The 24,135-nt window shown below is 54.5% G+C and overlaps 1 protein-coding gene across 1 annotated transcript; it reads right to left on the bottom strand.

Annotated features, from left to right (window-relative positions):
* Positions 1-443: 443 nt before the first annotated feature.
* On the bottom strand, positions 444-23,248 carry ELOVL1 (ELOVL fatty acid elongase 1). The gene is made up of 8 exons (XM_034778973.1): positions 23,144-23,248; positions 10,374-10,567; positions 9,514-9,704; positions 9,209-9,289; positions 8,742-8,798; positions 3,098-3,203; positions 2,540-2,676; positions 444-2,073 (listed from the first exon to the last, which is right to left on the bottom strand). Exons 2-8 carry the CDS (start codon positions 10,417-10,419, stop codon positions 1,813-1,815), a joined length of 879 nt encoding a protein of 292 aa, XP_034634864.1. The 5' UTR covers positions 10,420-10,567; positions 23,144-23,248; the 3' UTR covers positions 444-1,812.
* Positions 23,249-24,135: the final 887 nt, after the last annotated feature.

The raw sequence follows: 24,135 nt of genomic DNA, 5'->3' as shown, positions 1-24,135 counted from the left end.
CAGCCTAGTGAAAGTGAGTAAAAGGTAGGGGAAAGCGAGGGGGAGGGGGAAATAGAATGAGTGAGGGGGCATTGGAGAAGGGGCAGGACAGGGCCATGGCCTTGGGCTGGGGACGGAGCAAGGGTGTTTGCGTTTGTACCATTAGACAGTTGACTACCCTATTCCCACCTCACCAATGTTCTTCCCAGAGTGCTCCGAGAGTCCAGCTGCCTTCCCCAGCAGCAAATGATTCTAGTATCTGCTGCCTTGTTAACTCCCTCCCAGCTACGAGCAGCTGCCCTCAAGGCAGTGAGTTCACTGCAGGTGCCTGCTGGCTGCCTGGTGTTCTGCCAGGGCCAGGCACTTCTCTCAGGAGCTTTCACCCCACATCTCCGTCTAGCTCAGGCAAGGCTGGGAAGGGTTACTGAGTTCACACTAAAAAGAGATCCTGGAAAACAAGAGGGTAGAGCCGCTTCTCCTTCTGTCTTTATTTCTGGAGATACACAAGAGCAGCCCGGTTTATGTGGGGGGAGGGGTGCTCAAGGCCCCTTGCTTCCCCCACAGGATGCACACCAACAAGGCTTGACTGCAGCCAGAGTGGGAGATGCTCACTGAGCAGCTGCTGCACTACTCCCAAGTGCAAGAACAAGCCCCCCATGCCCTCCAAGTGGAAACACTTACAAGGCACAAAGGGCACCGCCTTGGGAACCTGCACAAGGGACAGCAGGGCCACGGGGAGGAAGAGGGCTGTGGCCATGCTCTGACCTCCTCTCACTGTGCACACGGCTGCTGGGCTTCAGTGTGGCTACTGGCCCAATGCCACGGCAGCAAGGGAGCAAATTCCAGGGGAGATTATTGCTCCAGTCTTGAGTTTACGGGTATTAAGCAGAGGGAGACAAAACTCAGCTGCTCCGATGCTGGACCAAGCCACAACCTGAAGAGGCTAGCTCTCAGGCAGCCATGGCCGGAATGGACTCACTCGCCCCACAGCCAGCCAGGAAAGAAGGGTGCAGGCAGGCTGGGAGCATGCACTCTGGGAATGGCTTTTCCCGAGTGTCAGCATGGCCCATGTGGATGCAAGGCACAGGGTGAAAAGGGTCAGCTAGTGCACAGGGGCAGTAGGCCCAGCCTCACATTCAAGTAGTAACCAGAGAGGGACCTGACCCTGCACCCAGCCTAGCTGTCCTGGAGTGCCAGTGCTCTCAGTGCAGGGCCTAGCATCCCCTCGCTCTGCGTACTGGAGCTGGGAGGGAGCAGCGCAATGAAATGCAATGAAGTGGCAAGGACAGATGGTGAATGGGGAGGACCCAGGGTCCTTGAGGTGGGAGTGAGGCCCAGGGCCTTACACTCCTAGGCAGCAGTGCTGAGAACAGAGGGGCACAGGGAGCACCTGGAGTCAAATGGAGAGTGACTCCCCTCATTCACACAGGGCCCAACACATGGCAAAGGTGGGGTGGGCTCCATGTTTGGTCCTACTCACCATGGAGCGCCTCCTGGTGCAGGAAGGGGGCCCTGGCAGAAGGGGCAGACAGGCACTTATGGGGAAGTTCCTTTGGAGACAACGGAGCAGGGCTGTAACCCCTCTGCCAGTGATGCAGGTGGCTGCTCCTCTGCTCACATGGCAGGGAGCAGGAGCCTCCCCCGCCCTGGTGGGAGGAGCTGCCCAGAGCAGAGGGGCCATGCCTGAAGACAGGGCAGCAGGGAGCGGGGCCGGGCACTTGGGATACAACAGTCTGTAGGCACTTGATTTGGCTAGTAACACCCAGGAGCAGGGGGACAGTCCCAGCCACCTCTGCCCCGGGGCTCTCATTGGCTCTGGGAGGGGCTGGCCCTCTAGTTGGCTTTGACTTTGCCGTTGGTGACAGCGCTGTTCTCGTGCAGGCTGATGCCGTTGTGCTGGAGCTGGGCTGGGTACTGGGCCCCCTTGGGCAGCCGCTTGCCCTTGGTGTAGGAGTGGTACCAGAAGTTGGAGAAGAGGATGAAGAAGATGGTCCCATAAATCCAGATGAGGTGGATGAAGATGGGGTACTGGTACTGGCAGCCGGGCATGAAGTAGTATTGGGAGATGTGGATGGAGACGATCACAAACTGCGCCTGGGAGCCGGCGTGGAGCGTGCGCCACGGGAGAGGGAGGCAGAGAGGGGACCAGTTACTCATGGGGGGTAGGGGGAGGGAGAGAGTATCCCAACCCCATCTACGCCTCCTCCCCCTAGCCCATGGGAGAGCGCCCATTCACACAGGGCACACACACTGAGAACAGCACCACGAGGGTGCCCCTGGTGGTGGCAAAGGCCTAGCCCTTCCCAGGGCAATACATGAAGCTGCTGCAGACCTCAGCTGGTCACAGCACCCAGAGAGGCGCAGCCTGCTACGGATCTCAGTGTGGGACAGACACAGCCCCATCTGCACTCTAGTGAGGGGTGCTGGTCCTGCCAGAGGTTGGCATGGATCCTTTCCAGAGCAACCCGGCCCCCCTGCTGTGCCTCCACTGGCGCCCACAGGAACACCCAGCCCCAGGGGTGTATGGGGCATGTATGGCTGCTGCACAGCCCAAACTCACCAGCTGAACAGCTGTGATGTGCTTCTTCCACCACAGGTACTTCTGGAAGGCAGGCCCTGCCGCCGAGAGCCCATAGTAGGAATACATGACGACATGCACCATGGAGTTGATCATGGCATGGAAGGAACCCATTCCCCCTGCCGGGCAGAGAAAGGTGATTAGGGCTGAGGGCCACTCCCACCCTGTGGTGCTGTGCCCCCCCACCCAACAGGGGCACAGGCTCCCAAGCTCATGGATGACCTACTGCAGCAAGCCAAACTGCACTACAGCCCTCCCCATACCCACACAGGGCTCCCAGCCCCCACAAGTGGGGAATAATGGGTGTGAGGAGTGGGTAGGGAAGTGGGTTTGATTCAGCCACAGGTGAGAATGGGGGCTGCAACCAGGCGTGGGAAGACTCTGCATGCACTCCTACAAGGGTAGTGAGAAGAAGGGCCCATGGGGAACAAGGGCAGAAGAGCCCTGAGGCCAGCGGGGCGGCGTAGGCCTCTCACCAGGAGACTGGGACCAGATCTTCCCTCCCCTCACTGCAGGGCAATTCAGTGTGCCAGCCCTCACCTGGGCCAAACTTAGCCCCCCACCACCAGCTCCAAGGCAGGACAGAATGGTGGAAGAGGTGCAGGAAGGTGATCTGCTCATTCTTCTTGCGCAGGACGAAGATCACCTAGAAGCAGAGAGAAGCAGGTGGGTGGCTGAGTCAACGGAAGCTGGGACAGGATGGCTATTGAAAGTGCAGCGGTTCTGCCAGGGCTCTCAGGAAAAGACGGTTACTCCCCTTTGTAACTGTTGTTCTTCGAGACGTTGCTCATATCCATTCTAATTCGGTGTGCGTGCGCCGCGTGCACGGCCGTTGGAGAATTTTTACTGTAGCAACACCCGGTGGGTCAGCTGTGGAGCTCCCTGGAGTGGCACCTTCATGGCACTGGATATATGCCCCGGCCAACCCAGCGCCCCCTCAGGTCCTTCTTGCCGGCTACTCTGACAGAGGGGAAGGAGGGCGGGTTTGGAATGGATACGAGCATCTCGAAGAACAACAGTTACAAAGGGGAGTAACCATCTTTTCTTCTTCCAGTGCTTGCTCATATCGATTCCAATTAGGTGACTCCCAAGCCTTACCTAGGCAGTGGGGTCAGAGTGAAGTACCGTGGATTGTAGGATCGCTCTACTAAATGCCGCATTGTCTCTGGCCTGTCTAACGATGGCATAGTGTGAGGCAAACGTATGCACTGAAGACCAAGTAGCAGCTCTGCAGATCTCCTGGATTGGCATCTGGGCCAGGAAGGCTGCCGACGAGGCTTGAACCCTCATGGAGTGAGCAGTGAGATGGGGGGGTTGGGGGAAATCAAGGCCCCGGCCAGGTCAGCAGGCACAAATACATGACGTGATCCAGGAAGAGATCCGCTGGGAGGAGACTGAAAGACCTTTCATCTGGTCTGCTATTGTGACAAAGAGCTGCGTCGTTTTCCGGAACGGCTTTGTATGTTCAATGTAGAAGGCAAGAGCCCTATGAACGTCGAGGGAGTGAAGCCGTTGTTGCTGACTCTTGGCGTGAGGTTTTGGGAAGAAAGATGTTCTGGTTGATATGAAAAGTCGACACCACCTTGGGAAGAAAGGCAGGGTGAGGTCATAGCTGCACCTTATCCTTATGGAAGATGGTGTAAGGTGGTTCCAATGCAAGACCCTTGAGCTCAGAGACTTGCCTCGCTGAAGTGATAGCCACGAGGAAAGCTGTTTTCCAAGAGAGGTACAAAAGGGAACACGTGGCCAAGAGTTCAAACAGGGGTCCCATAAGTCTGGAGAGGACCAAGTTGAGGTCCCACATGGGTACAGGCTGTCGTACCTTTGGATATAGGCGATCCAGGCCCTTGAGGAACCTACCAACCATGGGGTTGGCGAAGACAGATCGGCCAGTCACTCCCGGGTGGAAAGCTGAGATGGCCGCCAGGTGAACTCTGATGGATGAGATTGTCAGGCCCTGCTGTTTCAGGTTCAGGAGATCGTACCTATCATTCTGGACTGACGCTTGGAGGGGAAGTGTGCCGTGGCGAGAGCACCAGGATGAGAATCGCTTCCATTTAGCCATATACGTAGCCTGAGTGGAAGGTTTCCTGCTGCCCAACAGGACCTGTCGTACCAAGCGAGAATAGAGGATTTCAGAGTGGCTCAGCCATGCAGCATCCACGCCGTGAGGTGGAGGGACCGCAGGTCGGGGTGACAGCGGTGACCGCGATCCTGCGTGATCAGGTCCGGAAAGAGAGGCAGCGGAATCGGGGCGTCCACCGAGATCTCCAACAGCGTGGGGTACCAATGCTGCTTGGGTCACGCTGGGGTGACCAGAATCAGTTGTGATCTGTCCCTGCACGCCTTGAGCAGGACCTTGTGTACGAGGGGAAACTGTGGGAACAGTCAGCTTGTCCACCGGAGTAGGAAGGCATCCGTGAGAGAACCTGGGGAGCGACCTTGGAGGGAGCAAAACGCCTGGCATTTCTGATTGCTGTGTGAGGCAACAGGTCGACCTGGGGAAACCTCCACTTTAGGAAGATCGAGTGGATGACATCCGGACAGAGTGACCACTCGTGGGCGTGGAAGGATCTGCTGAGGCGGTCTGCCAACATGTTCTGGACCCCTGGGAGAAATTACGCCACCAGGTGACTGGAGTGGGCTATGCTGAACTCCCACAGTCAAATGACCTCCTGACAGAGGGGGGAGGAACGAGCCCCCCCTTGCTTGTTGATGTAGAACATGGCTGTGGTGTTGTCTGTGAGGACTGCCACACAACGGCCATGCAGTCGCTCTTGAAAGGGTTGACAAGCTAGACGTACTGCCATCAGTTCCTGTATGTTGATGTGGAGAGAGAGTTCGGACAGGGCCCACAGACCCTGTGTCTGAGTGTCCCTGAGATGGGTGCCCCATCCCAGGGCTGACGCATCCATAACAAGGGACAAGGAGGGCTGAGGGGTGTGGATAATGCATAATGCCCCTGGTTCTAGCCACCAGTGGAGGGTGGTCAGGATCCTCTCTGGGAGAGTGACCACCAGGTTCAGGCTCTCTCGACCTAGGTGATAGACCAATGCCAGCCAGGCTTGAAGTGGGTGGAACCTTAGTCTGGCATGCCTGGTGACGTGTGTGCAGGAAGCCACGTGCCATAGAAGACTCAAGCACATTCTTGCCATCGAGGTTGGGAAGCTTTGAAGGCTCCGGATGAGGCCTGACAAATCTTGGAAACGAGTGTCCGGCAGGAAGGCTCGAGCGCACAGAGTCCAGACCGCCCGATGAATTCTATCCTCTGAGTCGGTTCTAGCGTCGACTTCGCCACATTGAGAAGGATGCCTAATCCATAGAGAGGCCAAACAGAAGGACCATAAATGGATAGTGTTCGTGGTTGACCACAAAGCGGAGGAAGCGTCTGTGCGCTGGATGGATTGCTATGTGGAAATATGCATCCTTCATGTCAAGGGCGGCGTACCAGTTCTAAGATCCAGGGAAAGTATAATGGTGCCCAAGGAGACCAAGCGGAACTTCAACTTTACCATGAATTTGTTGAGTCCATGCAGGTCCAGGATAGGCCGAAGCCTGCCTTTTGCCTTGGGGATTAGGAAGTAACGGGAGTAAAACCTCCTGCCCCTTGGAACCTCCTTGATCACCCCCATGGCGAGGAGTGACTGCACCTCCCGGATAAGGAGTTGCTTGTGAGAGGGGTCCCTGAAGAGTGACGGGGAGGGAGGGTGGGGATGACTAAAATTGGAGAGAGCATCCCCTTTCCACTGTGCGAAGAACCCAACGGTCCGTGGTTATGAGGGACCAGGCACGGTGGAAATGAGAAACGATTCAAGAATGGAGTAGGATCCTGAGTGAGGTCTGGTACACCGTCCTCGGGCAGCCCTTCAAAATTTTTGTTCGGGACCCGCCGAGGGCTTGGAAGGACCTTGGGCCTGGCTAGATTGGTGGTTGGAGAGTTTTCTCCTGCCACTGCGCCCCCGTCTCCTATAGAAGTCCTGTATCGGCCGAGGAGGAGGGTAGGAATGTTGAGGCTGCGGTTTAAATGGTTTCCGCAGGGTAGATGGTGTGTGCATCCCCAGCGAATGCATTATGGCCCTAGAGTCTTTGAGGCTTTGAAGCCTCGAGTGTCTTGAATGAGAACAGGCCCCCCTCCATCAAAGGGGAGATCCTGCAAAGTTTGCTGAAGCTCTGGTGGTAGACTAGAAGCTTGCAGCCAAGAAATGCACCTCATTGCTATCCCTGAAGAGAGGATCTGAGCGGCAGAGTCTATGGTGTCCAATGAGGCCTACAAAGCGGTTCGTGCGACCGTTTTGCCCTCTTCTACCAGGACCCCAAACTTTCTCTGGACTCCGGAGGAACCAGTTCCTTGAACTTCATCATGGAGTTCCAAGAGTTAAAGTTGTGTCGGCTCAGGAGAGCCTGCTGGTTCGCAACCTGGAGTTGGAGCCCCCTTGAGGAGTAGACCTTGCACCCCAATAAATCGTGGCGCTTGGCCTCTTGATTTGGGTGCCGGGGCTTGCGGACCATGACGCTCCTTTTCATTCACTGAGGCCACCACCAGCGAATAGGGCTATGGGTGAGTGTACAGATAGTCCTATCCCTTGGAGGGGACTAAATACTTCCGCTCCACCCCCTTAGCAGTTGGGGGAATGGAAGCGGGTGTTTGCCAGATTGTACTGGCCGTGGTTTGAATGGTCCGGCTAAGTGGTAAGGCCACCCTAGAAGGAGCCTCTGCGGACAAAAATGTCAACCACAGGGTCCTCCACCTCTACTACCTCATCTGCTTGCAGGTTCATATTCCATGCCACTTTTCGCAAGAGTTCCTGGTGGGCGCGGAGGTCTATCGGAGGGATGGGGGCCGATATAGCGGTCCCTGCCACAGCCACGTCGGGCAAAGATGATGAGGAGGATGCCACAGGAGGTAGAGAATCATACGGGGCCTCTTCCTGAGCTGTGTCCCTCTGCTCCAGTTCTGCGACTTCAGTGTCCAGGCCAGGAGCTGGAGTTGAAGGAAGAGAAGCTGGCGCCTGTAAGGATGATGCCTCCATGCCTCTGGGATCAGGACGGCTGGCAGAGGCCTCAGGCACTTGCGGCTCTTAGTTCTCAGCCTCCAGCGGCGCGCCAAGACCCGGTGCTGAGTGCTTTGGTACGCAGCTCCCTGGCTTCAGCTACAGGAGTGCTAGGGAGAGTGGAGAGTAGCAAAGCCAAGCTCCACGGTTCCAACAACCATCACGGGTGGCAAGAAGGAACTGAGGGGTGCTGGGTCGGCCGGGGTAGATATCTAGTGCCATGAAGGCGTCACTCCAGGGGGCTTCACAGCCGACCCACCAGAGGGTAAGAACTCTCCAACGGCGTGCGCACACCTAATTGGAATCGATATGAGCAAGCACTTGAACCTACATTGACTGCAGAGGCTCCAACAGCAGGGAGGGTCCTTCCAAAGCTCGGGTGATATGTTGGGGAGAACCCACTGCCAGGCACTTCTCGTCCTGCATCCTAAGAACATCGGATTCAGCAGCCTCCAGGGATGATGGTGCCATGCTTACCTGGGCAGTGCCAATTCCCAGTAATCAGCTAATACCTGTGCAGCCATCAGGGAAGGTGGAAAAACTGCAGCCTGCCCCCGCTCAGGAAGGGGAGAGCCTGGTACTGGCATGAAAGAAAGCGCTCACCTCCCATGGGCTGGGCTTATTGTTTGGATAGATCCTGGCTCCCTCACACTCATTTCCAAAGCCCAAGAGGGGAATCTCTGGTCACTGCTTCAGGGCAATGACCTGGCACGAGGTGTAGGGAAGCTCCATCACTGGCTATCAGACAGAATGGGCAGGGACACAACCCCATGCTCTGGGTATCCCTAAACCTCTGACTGCCAGAAGCTGGGACTAGACGACAGGGGATGGATCACTCTATAAAGTGTCCTGTTTCATCCACTCTCTCCGAAGCACCTGGCCCTGGTCACTGCCGGAAGACAGGATACTGGGCTAGATGAACCACTGGTCTGACCCAATGTGGCCGTTCTTATGAAGCTCATTATTCCCAGTCTCCATATTTTTCCCACAGGCACTGCTGAGGCCCAGCACTGGGGTCTGGCCAGGCTCATTTGGATTTGCAAGCCACTCTAGGAAATTTGGAGTGCTTGGGGGGGAGAGGGGGGCCAGGGAGAGGGTGCTTGATTACCACTCCCCCAGGATCCATCACTTACCGTGTCCATCAGCTCAATGAACTTGGAGAAGACAAAAAGCCAAGCTACACGGACCATCTGCAACAAGGAAATGGTATGTGCGTCAGAGACCAAGCAATGCCCACCCACCTCTGCCCTGCAGTCCAACCCTCCCAGACAGGTTCGTTTCATGCAGCCAGCAAGGGCCAACAAACATCGGGGCTGTGATGCTTTCCTCTGTGGTTCAGTAGATGGACCCCTGGGGTTCTGCAATCCCATACAGGCAGGCACACACCCACCCCACACACACACACACCCTCTGGAAGGCACTGCCTCTTTATTCAGCTCCACGCTGCTGGTTTATAAGCCACAGGAGACACCCAGCCACCATCTTGGGCCAGAGGTCCCCAAAGCCAATGGCTACGGTAACAGGAAGGAAGCAGCTGCATGCTGCCCAGGGCCTGTGATTAAGGGCCCCATTCTGCTTGCAGCAAGAGGGGAGAACTTACCCGAAGGGCCTTGGGGTCCTGGGAAAAATCAACAGGGTCACATCTCCAGGTGTATCCCGTCAGCCAGCCTGCCATCAGGAACTGCAGCAAGGGGACACCACCAGACCAGGTTCAGCACATACCATACCACCATGCCCATCCTCCCCCTCAGAGAGAGGGTAGGCCGAAGCTCCCAAAGCAACCATGAGGGGATGCCTCAGTCACTGGGCATCCAGGTGCCCTCTGCCTGGCAGCTCAGATTGTCCAGGGGCAGGGACTGATGGCGCAGACGCCTGGCACAGACTGCACTGCCATTGGCACCTCACCTCATAGACGATGTAGAGTGAGAGGCCCACCAGGAAGAAGTTGTAGACCACCATGAATTTCTTCAGGTCAAAGGGCTTCCTGTTCGCCATCAGCCGGGGGCCCAGGGACAGCACAAAGTAGACATAGCCCAGCAGGATCCCCATCATGAGGAAGGGCGACTGCATCAGGGGGTACTCAGCTATGCGGGGGTCTGCAGGGAGAGGCATAAAGGATGACGGTAAGGACCAGGGGAGAAGTCCAGCCCCCAGCCCCTGCAGTCAGGGCCCTGCTCTGAGTCAGGAGACCTGGACTCTGCCACTGACCCACAGTGTGGCCCTTGGAGGCCCCCTGCTCCTCCTGGGCAATCACAGTTACATGGTGCTCAGGGAGGGAGGTGGTTGGGAGCAGCTGATGAACCCCTGTATTCCTAATGCACACCAGGCTCCATGGCAGCCACAAACCACTTTGGGTGAAGGCTCCACTCCAGGACTTCTCCCCTGCCCCTCAGATGGCATCATAATACCATGCAGGAGGCACTAAGAGCAGGAGAAGCCCAGGACACCCGAAGCAGAGCCAGGGTTCCACAGCATGGCTCAGTAATAGGGGCACCCCAAGGGCATCGGGGTCCTGGAGCATGGCTCAGTACCAGTGTGAATCTAAGAGCTGTGGAACTATATTCCACTGGGTGCTGTGATGGCCAGCAAACAGGGCTAGTCCTTCAGGGTTAGGGTTAGGGAAGAAGTGGGTTTTTTACCCATGAAAGCTTATGCCCAAATAAATCTGTTAGTCTTTAAGGTGCCACCAGACTCCTTGTTGTTTTTGCAGCTCCCATGGCACCCAGCTCCCTGGGCAGCAGCTGGGCACGGAAGGAAGATCTCACCTGTTCCCTTCATGAAATCCCGGTACATTGTTACAATTGCTTCCATGGCAGCTGGAGTTCTGCAGAGTCAGGGAAGGGTCAGGTTTTCTGGGCTCAGGATCCCCAGCTCTCTGTGGTGAGCACTGAGCCTGCCGATTTACCCCGAGTGCGAGCGTCACCGTAAAAAGTGCAAGTTCACCAAGTGCCACAGTAACCTACAACAATAAATGTGATGGGAAAAGGTGCACAAGGGAGATTTGTTTGAATTAATTCAGTTTGAGGCCCACTAATACGGTGCCTCTCAACATTTCCAGACAACTGTACCCCTTTCAGGAATCTGATGCGTCTTGCACACCCTCAAGTTTCACCTCACTTAAAATCTACTTGCTGACAAAAATCAGACATAAAAATACAGAAGTGTCACTGCACATTACTGAAAAATGCTTACTTTCTCCTTTTTACCATATAATTAAAAAATAAATTAATTGGATTGCCCTCACATTTCAGTGTATAGTACATAGAGCAGTATAAACAAGTCATCGTCTGTATGAAATTTTAATGTACTCACTTTGCTAGTGCTTTTTATGTAACCTGTTTTGTAAAACTAGGCAAACGTCTAGGTAAGTTGATATAGCCCCTGGAAGACATAAGAACGGCCAGACTGGGTCAGAACAAAGGTCCATCTAGCCCAGTCTCCTGTCTTCTGACAGTGGCCAATGCCAAGTGCCCCAGAGGAAATGAACAGAACAGGTAATCAGCAAGTGATCCATCCCCCGTCACCCATTCCCAGCTTCTGGCAAACAGATGTTAGGGACACCAGCCCTGCCCATCAAGACCTCTGGGAGTTCCCCTGGTTGAGAACCATTGCACTACTACATCTCAAGAACGGAGTTAAAATAATGCCAGGTAAACAAGAGAATTTGAAAGTTTGAGAATCACTGCCCTAACCAATGGGCAAAATAACAAGGGACGGACTATTCCACCCATCATCCCTTCTGGAGTCCTTAAAATAAAAGGATTTTTTGGTTTGGGGAAGGGAGGAAGAACTAAAAAAAAAGCTGTCTGACAAAACCCCTGGCTGACGGAAAAGAGGAAGACGCAAGCTTCATCATCACAGCTGCCATCCCCACTGGGGTCCCAGGAGGCATCACACCACCACTGGGCCCTCATCGTCCTGATCCTGAGTGCGATCCTGACCAGACCGGGCCAGGGAGAGGGACCCAGATCACAGCATCATCTCCACCAACTTTGTCCAGATCCCCAACGTTACCTGGGATGTAAGAATGTGTCATCCCTCTCTTCCCCTCCGCCCATGTGTCCTTTTCCTTCCCCACCTTACTTCTCTCCTCATCTTTCTAATCACGGTCTGGCTTAACCTGCCAGACTGTTGATTTTGCAACACGGCTATAAGCCTGTAACAAAAGAGACAAACAAAAGCAATGTCCTAAACAGCCCAATGCTAGTACAAGTTTGCCGGGCCACAGAATGGCTAATAGAGTCAAGCGCCAGGCTTGTGTTTCCCCAGCAGCAAGTGATAGTCAACAGCAGAGACAGAAGCTGCATCTTCTGTCTTCACTGTTTTCTTCTCCCTTCATGGGTTTTGTCTTGTCTTTTAGAAAATGGGAACAAATGTTTCCAGCAACAGCAGCTCCAGCACCACTCAGCTACCTTCTTCTCTTTCCCCCAAAAAGGACTAAGATTGTCAAACACCAATTTTCCCTTTTAAAAATTCTACTGCTAAAAACCCAAGGAAAAAAGGTGTGGTTAAAACAGAAGCCTCACCTAATGCGTGAGCCGTTTCTCCTTTTCTGTGTCTTAAATAGAGATGTTTAATACCGTGTTTGCCATGGTCTTATGTAGGGTGAGGGCTCTCTAGCCAAACCCCAAATCTTGTTTAAAATTGAACAGTGCCAGGGTCATGCTAACACCTTCCCCTGCATCATGCGAGTCCAGAGGTCACTTCCCAGGATTATCCGGGCATCTCACGGAATCATTTCCCTGCCATTGCAGGGGTCCCCGAGCACTGGTGCGCCTCAGTCCCCACATTCTCTGCCTGTGGCACATCCTAGTCTAGTCTCCTGTGGGTCTCGTTTTGGTTGCTGGAGTAGTGTGCAGGTGCTGGTGGCCCGTGATGCACAGGTCACCCTCGATGAGCCGTCAGGCCCTTCTAGGACCCTGGAAGGGCCCAGCTGCAGCAGCACCGGTTCCTCCCCATCAGGCTGTTCTCAGCCTGCTTCTTGCTGCACAGCTCAGTCCCTGCTCGTGGCAGCACTGAGCCTTGTGTGGGCAGGGCTCAATGCTGCCACAGCGAACAGCTTCACTCCGTTTGCTGCAGTGGAGAAGCCACTTGCGCCAACCCAGTTCCCAGAGCTGGGCCATCTGCACCCCCAGCACTACCTTCCCCCTCCCCATGCAGAAGGGGCTTCTTCCCGGACCATGGCCATGCCCAATCCCTCTCATGCCTGGAGAGAGACCCCAGCCCTCCACATGACTGCAGCCTGATTCCCTCACCCTGCCCCTTCAAGCACTCGCCCAAACCAGCCAGGGTGATCCCACTCTTCACACAACAGAGCCAGGAGGGTGCCACGGTATCACCACCCCTCCCTGCTGCTCACATACCCATCAGCTGGAGGTCTGAGCAAAATGATGTTATTCCTGCCAGGATGAGGGCAAAGAAAGGAGGGGCCACCGCACATGGGCCCCGGACATCAATGGCCACCAGAACATGGAGCATAAAGCTTTGAGCTTCTGCAGGCCCCAGCCAGGGAGGGACACAGCCCCTGGGCAGCAGCACCCAAGGCAGAGGAGCAGCAGGGCTGGGTGAAAGCTGCCAGCTCAGACAACTGGACATCAGCTCATTGGTCTCCAAATTCCATGCACTGCTCTCTAGGACCTATCCCTGGCAGGGTGCTAGCCACACAGCCCAGCCCTTCCCAGCCCACAGCTCCTCTTGGCCTCATTACAGCTCCCCTCTGGAGGGACAAGTTCAGCTCCAGGTGTGAAGCTGCTGCGGTGCCGGACAGTCGTCCACACAGCCCACTCTACCAAGCACACAGCAAGCCAGGTGCGCTCCTGGAAGTGGGACAGCAGGCATGGAACAGCACGGAGGACAGCCACCTGCCGTGCCCTCCTCCACTTGCCTGAGGGGAGAGTGTGCCTGGCATAGCTCTGACTGCAGGCCCAGCCCTGCCTGACTCACTCAGAGCCAGCCCAGAGAGGGAACTCCCTTGGCTCTCCTGCCAAAAGACGCACTCCACCCACCCGCCTTCTACAGACAACAGCCCCCTCTCTGCAGTTACTGGGCAGGGTAGGCCCCAGCCTCCGGCACAGTGAAGGGCCCCAGGGAAGGTGCAGAGAGACCCCACAGGATGGGGGACGTCAGCTTCCAGCTACCAGCCAGGGAGGACACTGGTACACAGGAGAGATGGCACTAAGCTTTTTCTCTCCTAGAGAGTCATTGCCTGGCCCACAATGGCCACCCCATGGGCGGCAGCTTCTCCCCCACAGGACAGTTACAGCAAGAGTTACCCCACCAGATCCCACTCCACCAATCTGTATGGTGAGCTGTCTGGGGCCACGGGATGGGGTGGGGGATGACATGTTCAATCCCCACCACTCCTGTGGCCCCTACCTGAGGGCTTGTCTCAAGCTATGAATTCTGTCCAGTGAATTGTGGAAAAGTTTGTCTGTCCTGGTGGGCATGGGGGAGAAGAGAGAGAAGAGAATCGTGGGAAGTCATTAGAGGACAAGGGGCATTCATGTGGTGCTAACAGGCCATTCTGCGCTCTGGACACATGCTAACACAACTCACATTAATATACTCCAAGTCCAGAAGGGATCGTTTTTGCTCCAGTCTGACCTCCTGCATCACACAGGCCAGATCCATGCCCTGTATTAATTCCTGCTTCAATTCCAACAGCTGCGCCTGAGCTAGAGCATCTCTCTTCAGAAAGCATCCAATCTTCACTGAACCGTTTCCAGGGATGGAGAACCCACCACAGCTGTCCCAATGGTTAATGACCCTCATTGTTCCAGCTCGGCACGTTATTTCTAGTCCGAATTTGTCTAGCTTCAGCTTCCACCCATTGCATTGTGGTAGACCGGTTAGCCAAACTGAAGAGCCCTCTACTATCAAACATCTGTTCCCAACGGAGGTACTTACAGATGCAATCAAATTACCCCCAGCCTGTGGTATGATAAGGAGCTCAGGCTCTTTAGCTTGAGTCTCTCAATATAAAGGATTGGAAAAAATATGGCCTTAATCTCTCTCAGGGCTCTTCTGTGAGCAGTCTCCAATTTTTCCATATCCTTCTTGGCTTGTGGATACCAGAACTCAACCCTGGTGTGACAACCAGTGAGAATAACCTACTCCTCAAGATTCCCATTTCTACATCCAAGGATTGACTCCCACCCCCACCCTGCCAATTTGAATTAAACACACCATTGAAGTTTAGGGTCAACATGTAAGCTATGGACCACAGAATATGCCCCCAGAAACCTTTGCAGCATCCTCTACCTAAGTTAAGTGCAGAGGACGTGAGTTAACTCCCCTGAAGACACATCCATAGAGCAAGAGCTCTTTAGGGGATCTTGCTGCCAACTCAGTAATATAATCAAAGCCTTATTGCTATTACCCTCATTCATCTCTTCACTCCCATGCCTTGGGCCCCTGCAGATTCGGGACAGGGCCTGCGCTCCAAAGGCAGAGGGTACCGAGAAGCAGATGCACGGCCCAAACTCCCTGCAAGCCTGGGAAACCTGCCCAGCCTACAGAGCCAGGATGCCTGGATAAGGGAGAGGCTCACCCAGCTGACCATGGGATTGAAGTGACTCTAAACATTAGCCAGCACTGCTGGCACCAGGATGACAGGAGACTACCCAATGCCACCAGCCAGTCAGTGCCAGAGCTGGAAATAGAGCTCAGGAGCCCTGGCTCCCGCCCGGTGCTGAGACCACATGGTTGCTCTTCTTTCTATGTGCTCCAGAGAGGGAGCTGGAGAGCCAGCAACTGGTTGGCACAGGGCTGGGGTACCATGGATGCCCCAGCCAGATGACAGAAAGGGCTGGCTCCTGTGCCTCTCAGCATGCTTGTCAGGAAGCAGGAGAACCATGTGGTGATGCCCAGGGAGGAGATCCTTCCCCTTCCCCCTCCCCGTCCCCCACCAGCCCTGCAGAGAAGGCCACTGCAGGAGTAGAGTATGCACAAAGGCCATTCTGACAACAGCAGAAACCACAACAGTATTGTGCATGGGAGCCCATCCACCTGGACTGCTGAGCATACATCCAGAGGGGCTGGAAGGACCAGGCCCAGCATGCCTAGAGCTAGGAGCAGGTTCCCTGCTGGCACAGTGCTGGGTTTCCCGCAAGCCCATTCCTTGCTGCAGAGGCTGTAATTCCATTCAGTTGCCACCAATGCTTTCTAGCCTCACAACTGCAGAGAAAACTCTCAACCCGGGATAAGACAGTATCTCACGCATGCGCACACACACACGGACGGGAAGAGCAATGCACTGAAAACAGCCAAGCGCTTTAAAATGGTAGGAGCAGCTGCCAGCAGGAGTCAGTTCTACAGTCGGAGAATCTAGACCCCAAGTGGCTGCAGGTGGCAGCCAGGAGAAGACAGGGATGCTGTCAGGGGCCAGGACTTCTCCTTGTTTCCCCCCTTTCCCAAGTTACAGAACTTACCTGACACCCCACTTCGAAGGGCAGGCTGCTCCCTCTCAGCCGACCTTGCCCCCTCCATTCCAGGCTTGAGAGCCCTGTGCCCTCCACCCCTCTCTGCCAGCATTATAAATAGGGACTTGAAGGGGTGGGAATGGATTTCTTACTTCCCCCACTCCCCAATTAACTCCACTGAAACACTGCACCAGGGCAGCCTGATTGGAACAGTCACAGAGCTGTCACTAAGGGCAGATCTGCACTTAACGCTGCATTGATGCAGCTACACCGCTGTCGCACTTAAGTGAAGATGGTCCTACACTGACAGGAGAGCTTCTCCCAACAATGTAGGGACTCCCCGCCCCGAGGCAGCAGCTATGTTGAGGGGGAAGCCCTCCCCTTGACATAGCACTGTCTACACTGGGCGACATAGGTACACAGACATAAGTTGCTAATGTAGGTCAAGCCTAAGCATCAGAGAGAGGGATGGGCCCATGAGCGGGAATGCTGACAGCACACAGGTCGCAGTGATGGGCCCTTTAGGAATACCCAGCAGAGGGAAACAGGAGATTAGACAGAGGATTGCACTATGGTATGGCAGCAGTAGAGGTGGATGTGGTTAAGAAGGGAAGATCAACACCTGGATACTACACATCAGAACGGTATGCACAGAACTGGTGCGACTGCACTTGAGGTAGTGCACTGCACTCCAGGCACCTCAGTACTGGAGAGGCTGATAAGCTGGAAGGACATCAGAGACTGACTTGGTACATGGCAAACAGCCATGGCCGACGATTAGGTCACTCACAGAAGAAGCCATGGGATGCTGCCCAAGCACTTCTAGGACGATGAGGGACTGAATAAGCAAGGGCCAAGCAGTACCATCATGCTGAGGATATGCTATGTTCAGAAGTTGCCATGCTGAGTATTATGGGACAGCCAAGCCCATCTCTTCCCCCAGTGTGGTCGGGGCAAAAAATCTCTCAATGTCTGCCCCTTAGAGAGTTGAAGCAACAGACCAAAGTAAGGAAAAAGACACTGAATTCAGGATTGTTCCCTACAGCCCCAGCGGCACCTGGCACGCAAGGAAATGTCTAACTCTCAGAAAGGCGGGAAGCAGCCAAGGACTCCAGCCTCCGATCAGGCTGCGAAATTAGACTGCAACCCAGAGGTGCTTAGACGTGTGCCTCCCAGAGTAGCTATCAAGATGCCATGCAGACAACTCAGCCGTCTCCTGTACCCAGCAGAAAACTCCAACGTCATGGCACCAGTCTCTTGGAGCCAAGCCTGGCAGAACCAGTTCAGCAGCTTTAAAATAGGGTAAAGGTGAGCTTTCCTTTCCTACCATTTGATTCCACACGCCTGGTGCAGGCTTGCAAGTCAGAAAAAGACTGAAGAGTTCCACTTGACCAGAATACTCGAATGCCAAGGTCAGTGCACTCCTGGGGGAGTTCCCTACACAGATCTCTGCAGGAGAACACCCTCAACCCAATAGATTCCTACGTCACACAGTTCTGTGAGCCATACTATGCAGACTGTCTAGGCAAGTAGCCATCCCAGGTCTCCTCCTTACCAAACCCAAGTATGTTAACCTAGCTTGGGGCTGGTGGCCTCACTCTAGTGAACTGACTGCATGCTCTGCATCCATTCCTCCAGTGCACTGGATTTCAAAAGTGCACAAAGCACAAGTGTTAACAGGGAGTGTTTAATAAACTCCATACAGGTAGGGAGGGTCTGGGATTCCAAAAAGCACAACTGACAGCCCCTCTGCTAAGAGGAAGAGGCCTGTGCAGTTACAGCAAAGGCCTGGAGTCAGTTAGTCCGGATTCTATTCCGGACTCTACTGCAGAATCACCAAGTGACATTAGGCAAGTCACTTCCCATCTCTGCAAGTCAGTTTCCCCCATCTGTGAAGAGGGGTGTGTTTCAATACCACTTCCTTGCCTTGGGCAGGCTGCAATAATGTTTGTAAAGCCCTTCAAGGACCTTGAATGAAATCTTAGAAAAGGTGGGGGTGGGGAAAAGAGCAGAAGAAAGTCTCAGAACCCAGGTCCACTCATTCATCCTTGCAGGGTTTGTGCTATGGGGATCAAAATAGCAGCACAGGCATTCCTGCTTGGGCTGGAGCCTGGGCTCGGAGATTGTGTGTATGCGGGGTGGGGAGAAATCACACACACAGAGGCCAGGTCTCAGAGCCTGGGCAGAAACATATGCATTGCTATTTTTATCCCTGTAGCTTGAGCCCCACAAGCCCAAATCAGTTGACCTGGGCTCTGAGACTCGCTGTCAGTCTTTTTTGCCAGTGTAGACGTACCCTTCAATTCTCATTGCCTCCCAACAGTAAGTGCATCAGTAAGGAACAGCTGCACTCATGCCATCTGAACACAGCCTGCACGAGCAGCAGAGTGCCACAGGTAAAGGGAGCAGCACCGAGAGAGGCTTGGGCAGAACGTCTGGAGCAGGAAGGGATGAGATCAGCGATATCCGAGCAAGAGCTCTTCCTGCCCTGAGCTGCCTGCAGCCTATGGGGAGTGTGGAAACTCCACCACCATGCTAGTAATCAACAACAATTGTGTGGGCAGGAGATTAGACCGCACAGCCACAGGCAGCCCAGCCCAAGGATGATTAAGGAGGTGGAACCCAGCAGCTCTAGACAAATATCTAAAGAGTGGAGAGGTGAAGGCAGAGCAGAACTAGCTGGGGCAAAAGTGGAGGAACAGTGTTACAACAAGGAAGGGAAGAGTGCAGTTAAGTCCCAAGGGGAACAGCTTCCTGACAGGCACATGGGTTAGGCTGACAGCCTTCCAGAGGCAGAGCCAGAGGTCCCATTCCCTGGGCCAAAGCCCCAGAGGAGCCCACTACTGGGTGACAGCAGACAGGGCTTCACCAGCACCCACCTCGGTTATTTGAAACACACAAGAGTGCAAATTCCTTGCTGCAAGGCTTTAATTTGATTGCTAGGACAGGCTCTGTAGTTAGCAGTTACTACTCCACTCTCTTGCCCTGGCTAGGCCTTGGCTGCAGCATCACACAGACAGGGACTGAACAGAGAGCTTGGAGAAGGGCACAGGCACACTAAAGGGTTTGGAAAGCAAGAACCAGGAGAAAGACTTCGAGGGCTCTGATGACTGAAACCCTACCCTGGCTACCCAAGAGATGCAAGCACAACCTCCCCCGAGAGCTACCACCCAGCAGAATGCGGTTATCAGCCAACAAAGGGAGCATGGAGTGGGGGAGAGAAAGAAAGTTTACCTAGGAGCCAGAACTAGGCTATGGAATGCACTTCTGCAACATCCGAGACCCCAGGCCCCACACCCTGCTCTGAGAGGTCACTTCCCCTCAGCCAGCGTCTCCCTCCCCCACAACTATGTAGGGCAAAGGATATTTGGTGTTAACACTCGGGAGGGGCTCCAATCCTATGGGGAAAATCACATGTCCCAATAAACCCAAGGCACCGAGCAACTTCATCCAGGCTCCCCAGCCCCACCTCAACAACGGACAGACTGACAGCTCAAGGCCACAGAGGCACAGCTGGGATCAGCACCCAGGCTGACCCTGTGCAACAGGGACAGGAAAGGCCTGTCCTCCCTGCAGCCCACTCTTCCCATTGATCACTAGAGAAAAGCATAATCCAGAGGAACCTTTCGATTTTATGCCCATGGGGATGCACCAATCAGCCCAGAGCCTGACTGCAGATTCCCAGGGGCCCCAGGCAGAGCCTGGGAGACTCCGGCTGGCCTTCATATCACAGGCTGGGATGAGATAAACCATCCCAGCTGTCCTATAGTCAACAACCAGGACCATGGACTAAGTGATGCTATAAGGCCACAAGGAGCGAGCTAGCTGACCATACCTGGCATCAAAGCAAGGTAGTTTTCTACAGCAGGCTCTCAGTTTTCACTCCCAATAAACAGCTGCCCATCCTGATCCATTCTGGGGGTTACCAGAGTGAATTTACCCCCATAATGATCCCTTCACAGGGCACAGGATAGGAAATGAAGAACCCGTGAGATCCTGTCCCCAGGCATGTCCACAAACTCTCTAGCCCCCACTCCACCACTGGAGCTAGAGAACGCTCCAAAAAGGCAGGAGAGTATAGCATCCAAACTGGATACTGCTGTTATCAGAAAGCGACAGCTTCCTCAGCCTTCTGGACCAGCAGCAACAACTGCATTCCCAGAGCCTAGCATCTCTGCTATTCCCGGCATGGAGAAGTTCTTGTTCTTAGGGACTCGCTCCTTTCCAGAGGCATCTCAACTTGCTCCACCCATCTGACAGGAAAGGGCAAGACATTCCAGCCAGAGAGCTCCCTCTGCCCCAACAGCTGTGCAGTGGCAGAGCACAGGTAGGCCACCATCTAATCCAATATGTGGAGGTTTCTTCCAGAGCCTCTCTGAGGGTTTATGCTCCTCTTGGCCCTGCAGCACTCGGGAAGAGCAGAGCACAGAACACCATTCATCTCTCCCCATCTCTGCAGGAGGATCAGTGCCTGTACCTGCCCTGCTCAGTCTGTATGCAAGCCAGGTACAGAGAGAGAACACTCTCTCCCTGCTATTACTCTGTGGGGCAAATAGGAGGTTCCCCTGAATCCAGACCAACATGGGGGGGAGAAGGCAATGCAATCTGAAAGAGACCCTGGGCCTCTTCCCAACTCTCACAGCACCAGGAAGACAGACTCAGCATGGCTCAGAGATTCAGGAAGCACTGGGCTTCCTACCCACTCCCCCACAAACAAACAAGTTGTCCTACCTGCTCTGGAGTGAGTGGGGAATTGGGTCTTGGTCCCCCAGGGCAGAGAGTTGTGTGGGAGGAAGCACATCTAATTCCCATACCTAGAGGCATTACTTCTCCCTTCATCCCCCCTGAAACTGCACAGATCAGAACCCAGCAGAGGCCTGGCTTCTGTGTGGCAGGGCCTGGCAGCTCCACACCTGTGGTGTGGTAGAGAGAGAAGCATGCAGCACTTAGAGCCAGCATGTTACTCTGAAGGCTGGGCACTGTCACTGGAACAAAGAATCGCAGGTTGACCGGTAGGCACTAACCTCTAAGCCAGGGGAAGTCAATGGGGGACTGTGGGCCAAATCCAGACGCTTTTGAGTGGACCCCAAAATCTTATTTACTTATTATCATCATGATTGGGGGGAGGGGAGAGCAGAATGATTTTTCTCCTCTGGAGTCAAGACCTTGACTATATGTTGACCAAGAAATTTGGACCTTGACAAAAAATAGCCTACCCCTGCTCTAGGGGTGTGTCTACAGTGCAGCAGGCAGCAAGCCTCCCCGCACAGGGAGACAGACTCACGCTAGCATGCCAAGAATGGCTGTACAGACACTGCGCCTTGGGAAGAGCTTCACTACAAATTTATGTTGACCTAACGCCATTGCCCAGGGAGTAGGAAAAAAGCGTTCCCCTGAGAGACATAGCTAATCCAATCTAAGCCTCAGTGTAGACACCGCTAGGTCGATTTTTCTTCATCAACCTAGCTACCAGCTCCCGGAGAAGTGGATTTACTGCAGAGACAGAGAACCCCTTCCGTTACTGTAGTAAGCGTCTACACTGCAATACTGCAGCATTTCCAGTATAGACACTCCCATAGGTTAGCACTCGAGCTCAAGACCATACAACCGCCCAGGCTTGAGCTCGGATGGCTAGCCTGACTCGCTGCCAGAGCCACAATGTCCACACAGCTATTTTTAGCATGCTAGCTTGAGCCCCTCTAGCACCCGTCTGCCTACCCATGCTCATGAGAGTGTCCAGCAGTGTCACTCAAGCCCCATACCACTAGGCAGGCTGTTTGATTCAGGGAGCCCTCTATCCCTGGGAAGCTGTTTAGCAAGTCTGGCTGGAAGGTCAGCCCAGCCTGGAATCTGCCCTGACCACATTCTGCAAGGTGGGAAGAGGCCCAGCCCAGAGCCTGTAACCCACAGCAGCAGGATACATGCCTGCCATTCACACAATGCTTGTTGCCTTTCAGGCCTGGGGCAGAGACCTTCCCAAGGAGACTCTCCTCAGCTCCTTGACAGGAGGAGTTCCCTCACTATCAGCACAGTCTGCTTATCACCCCTGCTGCCACTTGCCTCTCTCATTTCACCCCTCTCCACCACAGCCACTTCTTCACCAGGCTCGTGCCTCCAGCATCTCTGAATTCTCCCATTTCCCTAGTTACTAAGGTACCCAAAACAAAGCAAGTCATCCCAGGGGCAGCTGCACAGAGCATTCCAGAGAGACTGCCACTCCTGCTGCAGCAGGCGTAAGCCCAGGTGCACACACAAGAACTGCCCACCATCTCCACAATGCCTCCGTGTATAGCCCCACTTCACCCACCACGCATGCCGACCGCATCCCTAAGGAAAGGCTCTAAAGAAAGGCAACCGCATGCAGAGGGGGAAGAAGCGGGACAGTAAGCTGCTGAGTCACCCCCAGTCCCACCCAGGAGTGGGGGCTGACAGCTACTGAATTATATGGTCCAGGAGATTAGAAATTCCTCTGCCCCCTCCCTACACAAGCGGCAGCACAGATCCCCTGTGCATGATAAGGCCACAAGCCTCACGTGAGTCTGGCACTGGCCTCCCAGTGCTAGTGCTGCAGTCCCAAGAGCCTCCTTCCCACAGATGTTCCAGAGAGAGACCCATACACAAGTCATGCACCTACGCGAGCTGGATCTCATGAAAGCCAATGTTTTATTACAGGCAGCGCACAAGGCCTGGCACTGCCATCCAGCACGGGGAGGGGAGGGGAGGAGGAATCTCTCAATGGGACATTGATGCAGTGGCCTGGAAGGGAGAAGGAGCTCTCGTGCTACAAAGCAGTCAGCCAATCACAAGAGTCAGATTGCCTTTGCCCTGCAATGCAGAGGTCTGAGCATGGCAACTGCTGCAGGCTCAGCTGCAAAGGGAGAGCATGCTGCCCTGCAGCAAGAGGTGGGCACTGTCACATGTGACTGTTCCCAACTGAAGATCCAATCTTCTGTGCCCCCAAACAACTCCCCTCAGCCACCTATCAACCTGGGCCAGGGGTCTTATTTATACAACACATGCAGCTTTCCTCCGGCTTTGGCTTCTGAGTGCAGGAGGCATGAATTTGAAACCAAGAGGAGAGGGGCGATGCTGATGCAGCCCCAGCTGAATTTTACCTTTTCTCCAATCAAAGATGCCTCTCTCAGGAACGGGCCCCTGAATTCTTCTCCGGGTCACAGATGTGTTGCTAGCTGTAATGAAACAGGAACTCCCTTAGAACTGAGGCACCCACTGAGGGAGGGGAAAGCAGTAGCAACTGTTGGGGTCAGGGAGAATGGTCCAGCATAGAGCTGCGGTGGCCCTAGGGAAAAGCTTCAGTAGCCCAGGTGAGAGATGATGCAGGCAGAGCGAGGTGCTCAGAAGGGGTAGAGCCATCAGGTTTGTGACAAGGCTGCCAAGGTAGGCCAGGTATATGAGATGGGAGCCTCGAGTAAAGTTCAGAGTGGAGGATTGGGAGTAGCAGAGACAAGCAAGGGTGTGAATGCTGAGGAAAAACAAGATGGCACTGGGTTCCTTTGCCTTGGAGAGATCAGAGGGCAAACCTGAAGAGGAATCTGTGCCACCCATTTGACATTTACAGCTCCTATTGTTGGAGCACCTCGGCTGAGGCAAGCACGTGGGGCAGGGTGTGTGCCTGGAGACTGAAATGACACTAGCTCATGCCCGGGACATACACGTTTTCACCCTATACGCTGGAATCACATAAGGCTGCACCTGGTATGGGGCACTGGACAGAACTCAACCTGCAGCTGCGGTAGGTGGTGAAGCTTCCTGCACAAGGGGAACATGTATGTGCAGTCCCTGCACCAAGTGGGAGCACACAATTGAGTCAGGCCAGCTTAGTCCCACAGCCAGAGGTAAAGAGCCACCCTCCCATCAACATATTGCCACTATCTAGGAAACCCACAGCAACGTCGTCTCCCTAGCTTAGCCAGCTGCCAGAAGCCAACAGGCTTCCTTCCAAAGCCAGCCAGAACCCCTTTCTGCCGGGACTCAGGATCAACCCTGCTGACCTCCAACCCTAACCCCTCAGGCGTGGCCAATTCCTACTCCACGCAGCACCCCTACCCCGTCTGGCGGCTCACCCCGCTGACCTCCAACCCTAACC

This window comes from Trachemys scripta, chromosome 8, assembly GCF_013100865.1.
Source record: "Trachemys scripta elegans isolate TJP31775 chromosome 8, CAS_Tse_1.0, whole genome shotgun sequence".
NCBI classification, from domain to species: domain Eukaryota; kingdom Metazoa; phylum Chordata; order Testudines; family Emydidae; genus Trachemys; species Trachemys scripta.
This window is presented reverse-complemented; position numbering and strand designations above follow the sequence as displayed.